The sequence below is a fragment of the Emys orbicularis genome, chromosome 3 (genome assembly GCF_028017835.1).
Source record: "Emys orbicularis isolate rEmyOrb1 chromosome 3, rEmyOrb1.hap1, whole genome shotgun sequence".
Classification (NCBI taxonomy): Eukaryota; Metazoa; Chordata; order Testudines; family Emydidae; genus Emys; species Emys orbicularis.
This window is the reverse complement of record NC_088685.1, coordinates 172,647,798-172,665,396: the sequence shown is the minus strand read 5'-3', so window position 1 is coordinate 172,665,396 and position 17,599 is coordinate 172,647,798. Positions and strand designations below refer to the sequence as shown.

The 17,599-nt window shown below is 42.3% G+C and overlaps 1 protein-coding gene across 1 annotated transcript in view; it reads right to left on the bottom strand.

Annotated features, from left to right (window-relative positions):
• Positions 1–17,599, bottom strand: part of KCNH1 (potassium voltage-gated channel subfamily H member 1) — a 329,239-nt gene that overhangs the window by 250,802 nt on the left and 60,838 nt on the right. The window contains exon 6 of the mRNA XM_065401041.1: positions 13,081–13,473. Within this exon, the coding sequence (XP_065257113.1) occupies positions 13,081–13,473 (393 nt within the window). The remainder of the gene's footprint in view (positions 1–13,080; positions 13,474–17,599) is intronic.

Below are 17,599 nucleotides of genomic sequence, written 5' to 3'. Positions count from 1 at the left end.
AAACACCCTAGTAAAAGGTACACTTACAAGTTGAGAAAACAAAGATAAAACTAACACGCCTTGCCTGGCTGTACTTACAAGTTTGAAATATGAGAGACTTGTTCAGAAAGATTTGGAGAGCCTGGATTGATGTCTGGTCCCTCTCAGTCCCAAGAGCGAACAACCCCCAAAACAAAGAGCACAAACAAAAGCCTTCCCCCCACCAAGATTTGAAAGTATCTTGTCCCCTTATTGGTCCTTTGGGTCAGGTGTCAGCCAGGTTACCTGAGCTTCTTAACCCTTTACAGGTAAAAGGATTTTGGAGGCTCTGGCCAGGAGGGATTTTATAGTATTGTACACAGGAGAGCTGTTACCCTTCCCTTTATAGTTATGACAAAGGGCTAAGGGGAGGTTTATGGCAATGATGAGGTTTAATATAAGTGGAGTGAGATGTGGAGGCCAAAGAGTAAATCATTATAAGGATTGGAATAAAACTAGACAAAAGTGAATGAGTTATTTGTGCAAAATTGCAGTCAGATGGCCAAATTCACCACTGGCGTAAGTGAGGCAATAGTCCTTGAAACCAATCTTGCCCCAATTCTTTTAATGTGATTCTAGATTCAGTTTCACCACTGCATTGCTCTAGATATCTGAAGTGTCATGATAACCCTGACTGTAAACAATACCACGATTAGAACGGTTCACTTTGTCATTTTCAACTTTCTGATTTTCTGTTAATTAAGTTATTGAACATGACCTTTCCTACAGATTACAATGTTTTGCAGCCAAGTTATGAGATAACATTATATTCACAAGCTGTAATTAAAATCTAAGCCTTCTGGTTACTGCTAGGGCTTTTAGTGAGGGAACAGCTGGAGATCTAAGATCAATAAAGCTTGTTTTGGTCAGAGCTCTGAGATTTCAGTTTTCCAGCATCCAGATAGAACATAGCCACCAACCATGCCCATAATACAGAGGTGGAAAAGAGAAATCAAGAAAAAAAACCCACAGCAAATACATGGGAAGTAAATGTAGAGATGGGTTTAAAACTGATAAAAGGCTAATGTGTCCAGGAAAAGATACACATTGTTTCCCTTTATGATCAATGTAAAACAAAGATAAAGGAAATTTGTCAGTAAACTAACATTTCATTAAGAATTGTAATTTGGGGATGAGTGTCAAATTAAGAAGTCACCCTCAAATTAATAGATCCATTTACCTTTGTTTCAGTGATACTGGTATAAAGCAAGTCAACTCCAGAAGCTTTTCCCCTATTTTGAAAAAAAATTTAAAAAAAATACAAATGTCCAATCCATATCTGGGGTCAGAACTACTTTTGGCATCTAGTACCAGTCCATCTTAAATTATAATCCGATACCTGTTATGAAATAGATTATAAAGCAACCAACCATTTAGCTACTCAAATAAATACTCTTTGCTATCTCATCTTATTTGCTGCCTCAGATCGATAAAGATACCCTGTTTTCTTCAGTTTAGAGTAACTGAATCCAGTCTTCTAGAAGATGTTTCCCTTTCTAAGCACTTTAGGTATCACTCTAGCAGCAGTTTTCTGAGGTAATGCACAATTTAATAAACTCAATTAGCTCTTCTCCTCTGACAACGGCTATCACCATATATTCTCACTGAAGATTTAATTTGATATATTAATTATTTTAGATTTATATAGCTAGAATAGCAGCCCACATAAGCTACTCATTCTTCTGCAGTGTGATAAATCACGTGTCATGCTTTGCCAAGATCTGAGAAAGTAGCCTTGGCACCCAATGTATAAATTATACCTCTACTTATCTGCGACTTGGAGATAAATCCTATCCAGGCCAGCACTACAAGGGAAAATAGGGGATGCTGGCAGATGGACACTCTGCTGCAGTTATCTTGCCAGCCAGGAGTCCAGAGAGCAGGTCCGAGGGACACGGTAGGGTTTTCTTTGCTGCGGCTCTAATAAGAACAGTGTGTACTCCCAGCTACTGTGTGTTGCTGATTGCAGCTGAATAAGTCCTCTTGCCATCCAACTGCATCCACATGGAGATGTGGTGCACACACTGGCGTCTTCACCAGTATTCTCTCCTATCGCGCGGAGAAGAGATCCTTTTCTAGTTATTGGGGGGTGGGGGGAGAAGAGGATTCCTCTAGGTTGTTCTTCCCAGTTCAACAGAAGGCAAAATCTAGCCCAGTGACTGAATAGTGTAATAGCATCTATGTCAAAGTTCTCTCTTCATCTGGCATTTGTTTACTTAATACTGGATTCATTGATTTCAGTGGGAGCAGGAGCAGGCCCCAAATGAAAATAAAATCTAAAGCCTCAGCTTTAACAAATTTGCGGCTTCTGCCCTTTAAGCACTGACATAGCAATTGCTCCTGCAGGAAGTCAGCTAGTGGCATTAAGACAATATACAAATTCCCTTGAGAAGTTATTTTGTCATTGAAATCAATGCAGTCATGAAGCAGCACATTTTCAGTTGATCAGAACCACAAGTAAGGTCATCAGAGCAATAAGAATAAGGTCCATGGACCAAATTCTGCTCTCAGTTACCCTGGATCTATAGCTGTAGACCTCCAATTATTTCAGTGGAGCTGCCAGGTTGACAGTGGTGTATCAGAGCAGTGATTGGCTCTAAAAACTTTTCCCCAATAATTGCTCTTTTACTGCAATCATTTGTTACATGCCACCCCCTGCAAAAAACACCCAAATCTGGCCGGATAACTAAAATTATTGCAGTTAAATCAGAATAGCCAAAAAGTAAACTTGCAATTAAAATAATCAAATTAGCTCTGTGAGAGGGTCCTTGTCATGACACTACATCCAGCCCGGCCTCATTCTTAAATTCAGATTCCAGCTACAACTCCAGCTGACAAGGTTCTTTCAAACTCTGCTAAACACAATTTTCCAAACCTTAAAGTTGCAGTAACCACAACAGCAACCACAATCTGTAAAGTTCCATACCTGTGTCAATGGTAGTTCTGAGGGCAAACGGATTGTTATATTGGATTCGGTGATTATGTGAGACGTACCTGAGAAGGGGAGGGACAAGTATATGCTAGTATCATGATTTATTCATGTTATACACTATTTGTGTTTGTGAGGAGTGTATGATTCCATTCACTGGGAGATTTTATGCTCAGAACTTTAAAAGTGGGAAACTCCTGTGATTTCCCTATTCACATAAGCCTTCTTTGCTAACGTGTAAATTAAAGCGATGAACTTACAGAATGGCTATGACATGCCTAATTCAAATTAGAGTTGGTCAATTATATAGCCAGATTTCTGCACAGCTTACAGTTGATTAGTTGCTCTGGGTTGCCAATAGCTTGTAGAGATTAACTGAATGGCAATCAAACCATAGGACCTATTCTTGAAGCCCCTAGTCAGTCAGTGAGGTCTGAGTAAAAGCCTTAAGATTTGAGCTGATAACAGGTAAAAGTGAAAAGATGATAAATATGAAGCAAGAGCTAAACAATTTGTGAAGAACATTAACTTCCTTCTAATGTACCCTGATGGAAATTCCACTAGACTCCACTAGAATCATTCAGCTTGTCTTGGATTATTTCTGTGGTCCCTCTTGAGTTATACTGGAGGCTGATGAGACCAGCAGATCTGTTGCTCAGCTGGAACGTGGGCTTGGAAGGGGTAAATCAGATGAAAGGGAGCTTGGACCAAGATTCCAATAAAGTATCTTAAAGCCAACAAGAAATCCGATTGGTAAAAAGCACAAATATTCTAGTGGAATGGAAAAAAATTTCCCCACTTTTTGCACTTTAGAGGGCCTCAGTAGAGATTGTCACAAAAGCACAGGTCTGACTGGACCCTGAATATTGCACATTCAAAATCTGCACAATAGACAATAAAGAGTGGAATTCACCCCTCTACAAACACTGCTATATACTTGGTATTCATGAAAGTGGACACTCTATAAAGGAAAAAAAGAGTGGCATTACATTTGAAAGAGGGGTGTCAAAATGATTGAATGATATGGGGAAGGGGGGCTATGGAGTTTTGAGAGGCAGGGTACGGAGGGGAAGGTTTAAGAGCACAGCAAAATGGGAGAGGCTTATATCATACTGAATCAGACACTTCTCAAAAGCTCAGAGTTCTAAATGTTTCATTGTATCTCCACTTAATTCCAGCCATTTTTAGTGCAGCCAGTATCCATTTCCCAATATACATGCCCAAGAACTGAATTTCAGTTTTCTTTATGCCTGGACTATGCCATGTATAATCTGCCTCTTGTGTAAAAACACTACACAGAAGTTGGATTAGGAATTGTTTTCCTTTTGCTTAGTTTAGCCACACACTTAGCCTTTGTCTACACTCGCAGCGACCGGGAGGGTACGTGTAGCTACACACTATGGTGAAAAGCAATCTGCGCCCAGGCTGTCATGTGTAGCTACCTGTGGCAGTGAAAGACTATGGCAGCAGGGAGCTGCTGGAGCCTTTCCCTGCTGCCTCCCCAACTGCAGGGAACAGAGAGCAGTGCAGGGTGGTGGAGTGGAGTGGTTACCCCGCTCCGGCCCTGAAGGGGTTAAAACAGCCCTGGAAGAAGACTGCCCTGGGGAGCCAATAGTAAAAGCAGCCCTGGAGAGGGCTGTGGCTGGGAAAAGGAGTGAAAACACCTGAGTAGCTGACCACAGGTGTGGCCAGCTCAATTAGGGCTCAGCTGGCCCTGATAAGAGGGCTGTGGGCCAGGAGCTAGAAGGAGGCTCACTCTAGCTCTGGAGTGGGAAGCGCTAGCTGTCTGGGAGCACGGTACCTGAGGTAGAGCAGCCCTAAGGAAGGGCAAAGGGAGCTGGGGCCTCCAGCCTGGTAAAACCCCAGGCTGCAGGCCTTGGTGAAGGCCTACAAAGGTACTGGGGCTGCAGAGGTGCAGTCCGGGGTTAGGCAGAGGCAGCTGGTCCTAACTCCTTGCCAATGATGAGTAGCCATTACAGACTGCAGTCTGCCCCAGCGAGCGGGGACTAGATGATGACTGGCAGTAGCCACTGAGGCAAGATGGATTTAGAGGGTTGGGGGTTCCCCTAGGAGGGGAAACCCAGAGTCAGGGAGTACTGCTGGGGGCAAAACCCTGAGGAAAGGGGTCTGGGAGGGACATGGTGCCTAATGCAGCCAAGACACTGGCCAGAAGGAGAGTTGGAGTTGAGCTAATTCCCAAGATGACCAGCAGGAGGCGCAGTGCCAGTGAGTATCACCTCGCTACAGGTGTATAGCCTAAGGTTCTGGTGTGCCTGTACTTTACTCACCTAAGCAATGCCTCACCATCTACACTGCTATTTATACCCAGGCTAGCTGGGCGTGCAGTGTCTGTACTCTGTACAGTGTATGCTGTAAAATGACCTTAGCGAAGATTCATTTAATTACCAAAGTCAACAAACCCACATCCAAAGCACTTTGTTGTTTCCTAATCACAACAAACAGGAAAGGTAGATGAACAAAACTAGGTAGGAATCTGCTTACACATTCCAGTAAATAACTTTTACACTACTTGAAATGTAGCTGCGATTGTCTTTTAAAAGCAACTGGAAGGTTTCAAAGTTAGCACGATTCCATAAAACTCACCTGATTTAAAGTCTTTTCTTCCCAAGAAGACTCCTCTTTGGACCTGTAAGATGGCAACCTTCCTCACCAGCCTGGGGAATTATCAGTCCCATTCAAATCAGTCTTTAGCCCTTGCCTCCAGACTCCATTTGTTGTCCAAACCACCAAACAACTCACAAAAGGAAAACAAACATTTCCAGCTAGAGCTTTCTACCCTCACGTGACACCCAGGCTTCCCACCAGGAGTCTCCTGAAATGGTCTCTGAGGAAGGGAGACTACCCCTTCCTACAGCTTGTATCCCCCTTTCCTGCAGCTCTTTATAAGGAACACCTGTTTCTCTTCCCCCCCCCCCTTCTCATCTGCATCTGATTGGTAAATAGAGCTGGCTGGCCCCAAGACTCTGATCCTTAAAAGGGGCAGGCCACCCTGTTACAGAGCCCAAACCATACCTTTCACCACCATCTATTCCTTTATCCTTTTCAAGGTCAGGGATGATGTTCTTCCACTTCATTATCAAAACCCCTTCCTTTGGAAGATAGGTATCTTCTTTGCCTGAATGCTAGATTTTTCTCTAATTCATCTGGCTAAGCAAACGTGAGTTCATTTATATTTAATACATCTTTCCTCACAACTTTTCAGTATGCATATCTGTCATAACTATAAAGGGAAGGGTAACAGCTCTCCTGTGTACAGTACTATAAAATCCCTCCTGGCCAGAGACTCCAAAATCCTTTTACCTGTAAAGGGTTAAGAAGCTCAGGTAACCTGGCTGATACCTGACCCAAAGGACCAATAAGGGGACAAGATACTTTCAAATCTTGGGAGGGGGAAGGCTTTTGTTTGTGCTCTTTGTTTTGGGGGTTGTTCGCTCTTGGGACTAAGAGGGACCAGACATCAATCCAGGCTCTCCACATCTTTCTGAACAAGTCTCTCCTATTTCAGACTTGTAAGTAAACAGCCAGGCAAGGCGTGTTAGTTTACCTTTGTTTTCTCAACTTGTAAATGTACCTTTTACTAGGGTGTTTACCTCTGTTTGCTGTAACTTTGAACCTAAGGCTAGAGGGGGGTCCTCTGGGCTCTTTAAGTTTGATTACCCTATAAAGTTATTTTCCATCCTGATTTTACAGAGATGATTTTTACCTTTTTCTTTAATTAAAAGCCTTCTTTTTAAGAACCTGATTGATTTTCCTTGTTTTTAGATCCAAGGGGGTTGGATCTTGATCCACCAGGAGTTGGTGGAAAGGAGGAGGGGGGATGGTTAATTTCTCCTTGTTTTAAGATCCAAGGGGTTTGGATCTGTATTCACCAGGGAATTGGTGAAGAGTCTCTCAAGGCTACCCAGGGAAGGGAATTAGCATCGAGAGTGGTGGCAGCAGACCAGATCTAAGCTGGTAGTTAAGCTTAGAAGTTTTCATGCAGGCCCCCACATCTGTACCCTAAAGTTCAGAGTGGGGAAGTAGCCTTGACAATATCTCTGTCACCTCAATTCATAAGAGTGATGGATAGTTCTCAATTTAGCTAATGTCAGCCAATAACTGATTATAGTGGCTCATGCTAGTGCAGCTAGAGTTTAAGGCCCTTCAGCACTTCCACTGTAAAGTCCCTTATTTCAGAGATTTATATGGTGGTGACACGAGTGGATTCCATTCCTGCCAGGAGATTTCATGACAGGATCACATGTTACCAGGGTAACAAGTCATTGTTTCCAGTGTCTTATGAAGTTATGGGCTGAAAACTGCATAAGATACAAAGGTCCGTGTGAAATTGCTCATACCGCCACTGCAAAAATATGCTTCAGCTTAGCTTTGGCATTTAAGGTCTTAGACTGAATTGGTCTTGACAAATTCCTAACAAGGAATCTCCTTAAATCTATTGAGGGATACAAGTCTAGTGTGTCACTGATTTCTATTTTTGTAAATTCTGGCAACTGAAGCCTCAGCACAAAAAAAAGTAGCATTATACCCAAATCTATGTGGATTTTCCTTGAATGGGGAAAAATTTATGGTCAGTCTGAATACTGGCATATGATATTTGATGCACATTTTCAAGCGAAATCAGTACTATAGGGTTTATGAGAAGCGGAAGACATTTTAGACCAACACCTCATCGTAGGCAAGCTAAACTAGAATCCACTGTACCATCTTTACCTCAGTATGTACTGTTATAAATCTAACTCTGACACCATGATGATTCATTAGTCAATGGAAGATTTCCATTATTTCAATTTTTTTTTTTACCAGTTCAAGGAAGGGTTTTGGCTTTTAATTGTATGAATAACTCACCAGTGTGGAAAAGACTGGAGAAAAGTTCTTCAGTGTTCCTTTTATTTGGAGCAAGAAGGAAATCTCTCTATGGATAGTCTCTCTTTTTTCTAAATATGACTTTTGAGAGGGTGGGGCACACTGAGAGGGAGACTGGTGCTCTAGATGTTTGGATGCAGGATTTGGAGCCAGCAATTCCTACTGTAATATCATCTCTGATTCTGTGGCCTTGAACCAAGCACTTACCTGTCTCCCTCCGCCCATCTGTAACACGTGGCTATTCACATTTACCTACTTCGCATGGGAGTTGTGCGGATAAGATAGTTAATGATGACAAAGTGTTTTAGAGACAAGACATTATAAATAAAGCTGTATGGAACTGGAATTTTCATTTTGTTGGACATTCTGTGATTTCAAAGTTTATTTTCATTCCTAATCAGAACAAAACCGAAGAATTCTGAGATTGCCCACAAAGTGAAAAACAAAAAGGGGGGGGGGGGGCGGGAATATCACCTCAGATCCATTGAAATATTTTGTTTTATGTTTTAATTATAAAATAAAATTGTAAACCAAAAAGCTGAAGCCTGCTGCTCTGATAAGGACAGAACAGAACATTTTGACCTTATTGAAACACTTCCCTTCATTTTTTCCCCCCAAAGCAAAAAGTTTCAAACCAGTTCTAGTTCTAAATATTCCTATGATGGTGGATCAATCAGTAGCTTTGGGATTGTGTGTGTTATTTTTATGCTGGGGCGAAAGTGTTAAAAATATTTTATCTAAAACAGTTGATTTGGCACCCACCAATATTTATTTACGTGATCTGGCCTTAGAAGTTGTGGCCAAAGCTGGCCCAAATTGCTCTACAATATTATCCACAGTCAATCTTGCCATCAGTAAAAAATAGTGTCACTTATGGAGAATACAGGTGTCAGCTCATGATACCACATGCTGTTCATAGATTTATATATTTCAAAGCCAGAAGATACCATTATATCATCTGGTCAGGCCTATATAACACAGGGCATAGAATTTCACCCAGTTACATCTGTACTGAGACCAATAACTCAAGAATTGTTCTATTATAATTTTTGTGGTATGGGGACATCAGGATCTCAGAGCATAAAACTGCACAGATTCCAGTGTACCAAAAAAAAAAAGTCCCAGTTTATTAATACCCAGAAAACCAAACAACATAAGGACAAAATAAAAGTGCACTCTATCACACTTCTCTACCAACACATGATTTTGCCAGCATGCATGCACTAATTGTAGAAACCCAAACTCCTGCATACAAATGGGCATGGACACCAAATACATTCAATGTTCAAATGCAAACATGATCATCTCCAGCCTTCCTCCACAAGAAGATTCAAGAGCTAAATGACTCCAAGTGTCATAGTTAACTGAAGAGAGCCAACAGGTCTGTTGAGCAGTAGCTACAAAGCATTTCACACATTTCAGATGGGGCACCTCATATAAATCAATCCTTCATGTACATCACATGAGTTCTGGCACTTTTAAGAAAAAATTGGCTTGTCAAGCTAGTTCTTTACTGACATCCATCTTTCTTTACAAAGAATGATTAGATGCAGACAAAATTACTCAGCTTTCACCTGCTGTGATGCAGCCAAATAAGGATTATGTTCTCTCTTGCTAAAGTCAACACAGAGAAATACTGAAGGAGTAAAATGGGATTTTATAGTCTTTACTTCATTTTATTACCATGATTGAAGTGTCATTCCCTATGGCAGGGGCATGCTCCGTTCCTGCCTCTTTCCAGAGGAACAAACTATTCAGAGACCGTCAGGTAAAGCACCCAGTGATTTATTTACAAGTTTGTTCCCACCACCCATACAGATTGTGCAGCAGTTGAACAGAATCCTGGGGCTCTACGGCTTTTGAGCCCAACGGGGAGAGAGACCTCCTATGTCCGTCACTCTACCAGCGACAGCTTTCTCTTTCCCCTTTGCAGCTCCTTCCTGTGTCTGTGTACTTTCTAAGTTAATGAGGTAATTAGTTTGTATCTCTCTTCAGCCTGTTTCAATCAATTTGTCCTCCTTCCCATATTCAGGGGTGCAAGGGGCAGCTAATGGAAGTTGCAGTGATCAGAGTGCTGGATCAGCTGCTGTTGTCCAGAACTCTGTCACACTTCCCTTCTGGCAATATTATATTATGATTTTTTATTCAAGTATTTACCATAAGGCTAAACAGGGCAACCCTTCCGATGTAAAAGTTTCCTCAAAGCAGTTGGAGCAGCCTAGTGAATATGGCCTTTAGATTCCAGTGAAGATTCCTTGTATTACTTCTGTTTCACACCAGTGCGTGTCAGACCCTGCAGAAGTCATTAAGTCTGACGAAAGTGGAGCTGATGTAACACCCACCATGCAGAAGAGCTGTAATAAGGCATGAGTTACATGCCTACAACTTAGGCTCTCTCTCTAGACTCAGACTTCCTGAATTTGGCCCTTCAAAGAGATGGGCTGTCTTTAGCTCTCCTCTGAAGCAGTTCATAGTGAAATGGACACCGCATATTTGGCCAGATCCTCAGCTAGTGTAAGTTGTCATAGCTCCATTGATCATAATGGAGCTGTGACAATTCACACCAGCTGAGGATTTGCCCTAGTCAATCTACATTGATTTACACCAACTAAGGATCTGGCCCCATTAGGGGAAGTAATGGTGAACAGCATTAGAATAACAACATCAAGAAAGATGTTTTCTTTGCTTGAATGGGATAGCTAGAATGACCAGGAATAACACTATTGTACTTTTCTGATTAAGAAACTATTGACAAACCATAGGATAATTACAGTATGAACCAGTTGTTCCCCTTTGAATGACAGCTTTATCCTAAGACTCTGAAAAACCAAGTTCCAAGTATAACAATAATAATCACTTCATAAAATCATTGCAGTAACTATGTACCTATCTCTATTCACTTTAAGGCTTTTCATTTCAGTGTAATGGCCTCTAGCATAAACATTCACACCTGGGCATGTTCTGTATGTCATCCTGACAGAATCAGACTAAGGTTATCAAGGGCCTGTCCAGCTGGGTCAATGATGATTTGCTACTGTTCTAGGAATGTAAAGAAAGTTGACTCTAGTAGTTTGGTTTGTTTTTTAACTTTACTGTAGATGCCAGCTGTTGATCACATGATCAATCCTTCTATTGCTTTACCAGTACCATGATTATTTACAACAGCAAAATGTCAGTCTTTCACATAAATCTTCCCTTTGGCACAATGTATGACAAACGAATATTTAAGGACAGGGCTTACAAGGGTTTGGGGGTGATTTCACTTGTGTTATTTCAGTCTGTGGCTGTATATAAAACAAAATCTATCTTCAGGGAATTAAATCTCACATAACATTACATTTGCTTCACTGCACTTAATAGTTTGTCTAGCTATCCCCAGTCAAAGTGAAAAACAAATATTTTACATGGATCTAATGAGACGAACAATGCTTCGTTCCCAAGGCTTTTTTTATTTAATTATACAAGAAGTAACATGTTTTTTTGGTATTATCCAGATATTTCATTGGACATTATTTTAAGGAATGTCCTGATTTCAGGACAGAGATTGGTCACACTTTACATTAAGGTTATGTTTATAAAGGATGAATAAACAATTAACAGGTGTTAGAAGCATGTTACAGGCATGAGTAGTTTTGTAAAGGGACCCTTCTATGCAACAAAAATAAGTCTACTTACAGGACTACAGACTGACAACTCGCTGTTTTATTTAACTGCATCAAAACAGAAGGAGGGTGGGGGAAGTCCCACTAAATAAGGGAAGGCAGGAGCATGATTCTAACACATAATATGTTGAGTAATCCTGTTAACGTCATGATGACCACTTTACTACAAGTACGGTGTGTCACAGCTGGTTATAAGCACATCACCAGATGGTGTTATAGCTGGTTATAAGTAAGGCTAAGATTTTGTCATGGTTATTTTTAGTAAAAGTCATGGACAGGTCACAGGTAATAAATGAAAATTCATGGAAGCCGTGACCTGTCTGTGACTTTTGCTGATGCGGGTTCAGGGTTTCCCCCGCCACCCTGGTGGCTGGGAGCTGTGGGGTTCCCCCTTCACCCACAGTGGCTGGGAGCTGCAAGGTTACCATATTTCCCAAAGAGAAAATGGGACACCCCAGCCGCTAGACCGAGGCGGCGGAAGCTGTCGTCTGTCGCTGGAACCCTGCCAGGGCCCCACTGGCTGTCAGCTCCAGAGTCCTACAGCCCCTGGGGCAGAAGCAGAGAATGTCAGTGAGGTCTCTGGAAGTCACAGATTCTGTGATTTCCATGACCTCCGTGACATAAACGTAGCCTTAGTTATAAGCAACCTGTTGGACTCATCTATACTAATTGATTAACCATTTATTAAGATATTAGTTATCTAACCGCCCTTTATAAACTATTTGCACATGTGACTAATATAAAAGGTGATCAGTCTAGTCTAAATGCAGTCTAGTCTAAATGACTAAAAGTAAAACTGTTAAAGCTACAACCTACCCCCCTAGTTTGTCATTGGTGGGATTAGCCCAGGGGAATGTCTGTGCTCCCCAGCTGTCTTGTGGCTAGCCCTGAAGAAAGGGAGCAAGGAGGGAGGGAAGGTCCCATGATCCCTCTCTTCTGCCCCTTCTCCTAGACCGTAAGTCATCAAAACAAGCTGGAGAAGGGTAGTTTCAGATAAATGTTTGGTATGCCATGTCTTCCAAACTGTGGTGCATGGACCCACCATAGTGTAGAGAGCTCGCTAGCCATATCATGCTGGCTGTCCTCCTCCTTTCTGGCTGCTACATCAAATTAAAGACAGCTGGATAAAAACAGTGAATACGCTCCTGCTCTTACTTTCTCCTATAAAAATTGCCACTAATTGCCAAAGAGATGTTATTTGATCACCAGCGGGAGGAGATAGGGCCAGCAAGCAGAGCTGTTGCCCTGAGCAGTAACTTCTAGGGGCACTACGTCATTTGCCCTTTTTTTTTTTTTTTGGCACACACACTTGGCTGGTCCGCTCAGGCAGGGGACCAAGTGGTTTTCCACCCTGGGTGGCAACACATCTAGGCCCAGCCCTGGGTTAGGAGGTGATGTGTGCAAGACAATATCTATGTTATGTTGCATAGCTATGAATAAGCAGCAGCAATTGCTGTAGATAGCTACTCAAGGGAGACATGCTCACACACTAAGCCAGCATATTTACAAGTATTAATTCCTTCTTTTGGGGGGAGGCAAACATTAAAAGAAAAATTAAAGCCCTGGAAATGAGTCTGGTATACTAACCTCATCGACATTCTCAAATGCATTGATGACGTCGTATGGCAAGCATGAAAGCAGATCAATCACAAACCAGGTCTTCAGGTAGTTCATGCGGATCAGCTTTGGGTCTGAGATCACCTCTCCGGCCGGCCCAACGAAAGTGGTATGGAAATTAAGCACAATGTCTACTAAAAAAATGACATCTACAATACTATCTACCACCAGCCAGGCCACGTTGTTCTGTTTGGTTTTAAAGGAGACGTTGTAAGGGACCAAAATAGCAGTGTAGAAGGTTAAAATCAGGATGATCCAGTCCCAGGTGGTCTTGAAAACACAATAATGTAAAATGATATGTGGTGGAGTCTTTGGTGCCTCTTGTTTGTACTGTGGAAGGATTTCAGAGCCCAGCTGCAGTACCTGGAACAACAGATAGTTCAGAAAAAAGGAAACATTTTTCACTTTTTTGATTATTGAGCTCAGCAAAACGTTTCATAGAAATAGGTCCCATTACAAGAAGCTGAGACTCCTTTTAACACTGAAGAGTTGCAAGTACAACAGAAGCCTTTTAAATTAACCGGTTGCCTCTACATCCTTTCACTATTCGTTTTTATGGTGTTGTAGCTTCCTATTTGCATTATGGTAGCAATTTGATGCCAACCCCAGATCAGGGTCTGTCACAGGGCATGGCTGTCCCATAGCACCCCCTGCTGGCCAAGCATGGCTCCTGCCAGCACTCTGCCTCATTTTCCCATCACCAGGGTTTTGTCTCTCTCCCAGAGAATAGACATGGTTCAGTCTTCCAGCTAGGTCACTTTCAAAATTCAGTCCACACAACTCCAAACAATCCAAAAGTACTTTTGCCCCACTTTGGTTCCTCTTCTGAGCACTTTCTGGGCTCCCTTTAAGTCTCTCTGCTCTGGGATGGAGCATAGAATCATAGAATCATAGAATATCAGGGTTGGAAGGGACCTCAGGAGGTCATCTAGTCCAACCCCCTGCTCAAAGCAGGACCAATTCCCAACTAAATCAGCATGCTTCCCTGGAGTCCCTTCACAGTCTCAGCTCCTCTTGGAGCTACCTTTCTATCTTCCCTACTCCGACATAGGATGCTGGCTACTTCCCTGGAGTCCTTCCAGACCCTCCCACAAGAGCCCAACTTGCTCCCTGTGGTTCTTCCTGCAAACAGAGTTTTCTCAGCTCTCCCATGAGACCCAGATGTTTCAGGGTGTCACCTGACCCCAGTTAGTCCAGCCCTCTTAGGCTGGGAAGCAGCTACCTATGGCACAGGCAGGGCTAATGGAACAGGGCTGGCTAGTCTAGGCTTCTTGGCCCTTAAGGGTATATTTGCCCTGCTAGTGGGAGTGAGCTTCCCGCCCAGGTAGACAGACTCGCACTAGTGGGGCTCGAGCGACCTGACTAAAAACAGCAGGCGTGGGCATTGCAGGTGCGGTGGAGACCCAGGCTGGCCACACAAGCTTAGACCCAGGGGATCGGGTTGGCTTGAGAGCCTGAGCTCCAGCCCAAGCCACAATGTCCACGCTGCTATTTTTAGCCCCACTAGCGTGACTGTGTCTCCCCTGGCTGGGGGGTTCACTCCCAGCTGCAGTATAGACTTACCCTACGGGGCAGGCCTTCCTGTTACAGGGCCCCATGACATGAGGCACTGAAAACAAACATAGCAAGAGACGGATTCTGCCCTGAAGAGTTTACAATCTAAATAGACAAGACAGACAAAGGGTGGGAAGGGAAGCAGAGGCAAGGAGTTACTTGCACAAGGTCATTGGCAAAACCAGGAAGAGTACCTAGCTCTCCTTACTCCCAGCCCAGTGCCACAACCACTGGACCACACTGTCTCTGAACGCTGGTGATTTAATTCTCTGCTATATTGATGCTATGATGTGGCATGAATTAATTGGACTTTGTTGTACTATTTTGTGGGGCATAAGAGTAAAGCTCACTTTGCTTTCAACACCACAAAATTGTGCCATTAGCCCAGTAAATTATGCCAGCTTTTAACTTTCACTTTCCATTAAAATAATTCAGACATCAGGAGTACTGAATATCCGAAGACCTCGGATCTGATTCTGACTTCATGTAGGCCCAAATTCAGCAAAGCACTTGAGCAAAGGCTTAACTTTAAGCATATGCTTAAAACTCATTGAGCAATTCTCAGTTTGAAGTTAAGTCCTTTTCAGAATTGGGCCTTGGATTGGTTTTACCCCAGTGTAACTCCACTGCCTTCATTACGGTTACCCCTGATTTATACACTGGAATAACTACATAGAATCAGGCCTGGAAGTTTTTGGACCTGATGATCATCTCCTGCTAGTGTAAATCAGGAGTGACTCCATTTAAGTCAATGGAGGCACATAGGCATGAAATCAGTTAGATCAGAATCAGGCCCTTACATTTTTTTCTCAAATAAAAAATGTGAAGGCTTGCATTGGCTCAGAAAATTGAGAGGAAGAAAAGGCATTGCCAGAGGGAGGTGAGTCAGTGCCAGACAAGTAGAGTCTGGGAAAGCTTTTTAGATCTTCCTTTCCCCCTCCCTCCCCCCCATTATTACTACTAGCATGCCAATTAATTTGCTTTTGAGAATGGGGGGAAGGGAAAATAAATTGCTGCCATCTGTAGGAGGAGATCAGACAATATGCCCTCGCAGGAGTTATCTACACATCAGCTTTTTAATATCATTTATATGCAGACTTTGATTTGCAGACTTTGCTGAACCTTTTAAAATTATCTTTTGTGAGTTGATGGCTATTTCCAACAGATTAAACTGAAAGGAAAAAAGGAGAACAATCAGCTCTGAGATTCTGTCTGTATAAGCATCCTAGGGCCGGATTCTTTGTTGTTCTGCACCTTTTATGGTCATTTACACCTGTGCAGAGTGAGTGCAAAACAGCACCACACCAGAATGGTAGCATTTCACACTCATTTTGCACAGATGTAAATGACCGTGTGAGGTGCAAGGCTGCAGAAAATCAGGCCTCCTGATTGTAAGAGTCCAACATCTTCTCCAGGAGGGGGCAGCATGTGATCTCTCTCCTGCCATCCATCTCCACCCTCTGACAAACAGAGGCTAGGGACACCATTCCTTACCCAGCCTGGCTAATAGCCATTAATGGACTTAACCTCCATGAATTTATCTAGTTCTCTTTTAAACCCTGTTATAGTCCTAGCCTTCACAACCTCCTCAGGCAAGGAGTTCCACAAGTTGACTGTGCACTGTGTGAAGAAGAACTTCCTTTTATTTGTTTTAAACCTGCTGCCCATTAATTTCATTTGGTGGGCCCTAGTTCTTATATTATGGGAACAAGTAAATTACTTTTCCTTATTCACTTTCTCCACACCACTCATGATTTTATATACCTCTGTCATATCCCCCCTTAGTCTCCTCTTTTCCAAGCTGAAAAGTCCTAGCCTCTTTAATCTCTCCTCATGTGGGACCCGTTCCAAACCCCTAATCATTTTAGTTACCCTTTTCTGAACTTTTTCTAATGCCAGTATATCTTTTTTGAGATGAGGAGACCACATCTGTATGCAGTATTCAAGATGTGGGCGTACCATGGATTTATATAAGGGCAATAAGATATTCTCCATCTTATTCTCTACCTTTTCTAATGATTCCTAACATCCTGTTTGCTTTTTTGACTGCCGCTGCACACTGCATGGACATCTTCAGAGAACTATTCACGATGACTCCAAGATCTCTTTCCAGATCAGTTGTAGCTAAATTAGCCCCCATCATATTGTATGTATAGTTGGGGTTATTTTTTCCAATGTGCATTACTTTACATTTATCCACATTAAATTTCATTTGCCATTTTGTTGCCCAATCATTTAGTTTTGTGAGATCTTTTTGAAGTTCTTCACAGTCTGCTTTGGTCTTAACTATCTTGAGCAGTTTAGTATCATCTGCAAACTTTGCCACCTCACTGTTTACCCCTTTCTCCAGATCATTTATGAATGAGTTGAATAGGATTGGTCCTAGGACTGACCCTTCGGGAACACCACTAGTTACCCCTCTCCATTCTGAAAATCTACCATTTATTCCTACCCTTTGTTCCCTGTCTTTTAACCAGTTCTCAATCCATGAAAGGATCTTCCCTCTTCTCCCATGACAACTTAATTTACATAAGAGCCTTTGATGAGGGACCTTGTCAAAGGCTTTCTGGAAATCTAAGTACACTATGTCCACTGGATCCCCTTTGTCCACATGTTTGTTGACCCCTTCAAAGAACTCTAATAGACATGATTTCCCCTTACAGAAACCATGTTGACTTTTGCCCAACAAGTTATGTTCTTCTATGTGTCTGACAATTTTATTCTTTACTATTGTTTCAACTAATTTGCCCGGTACTGATGTTAATTACTTACTGGTCTGTAATTGCCAGGATCACCTCTAGAGCCCTTTTTAAATATTGGTATTACATTAGTTATCTTCCAGTCACTGGGTACAGAAGCCGATTTAAAGGACAGGTTACAAACCATAGTTAATAGTTCCGCAATTTCACATTTGAGTTCTTTCAGAACTCTTGGG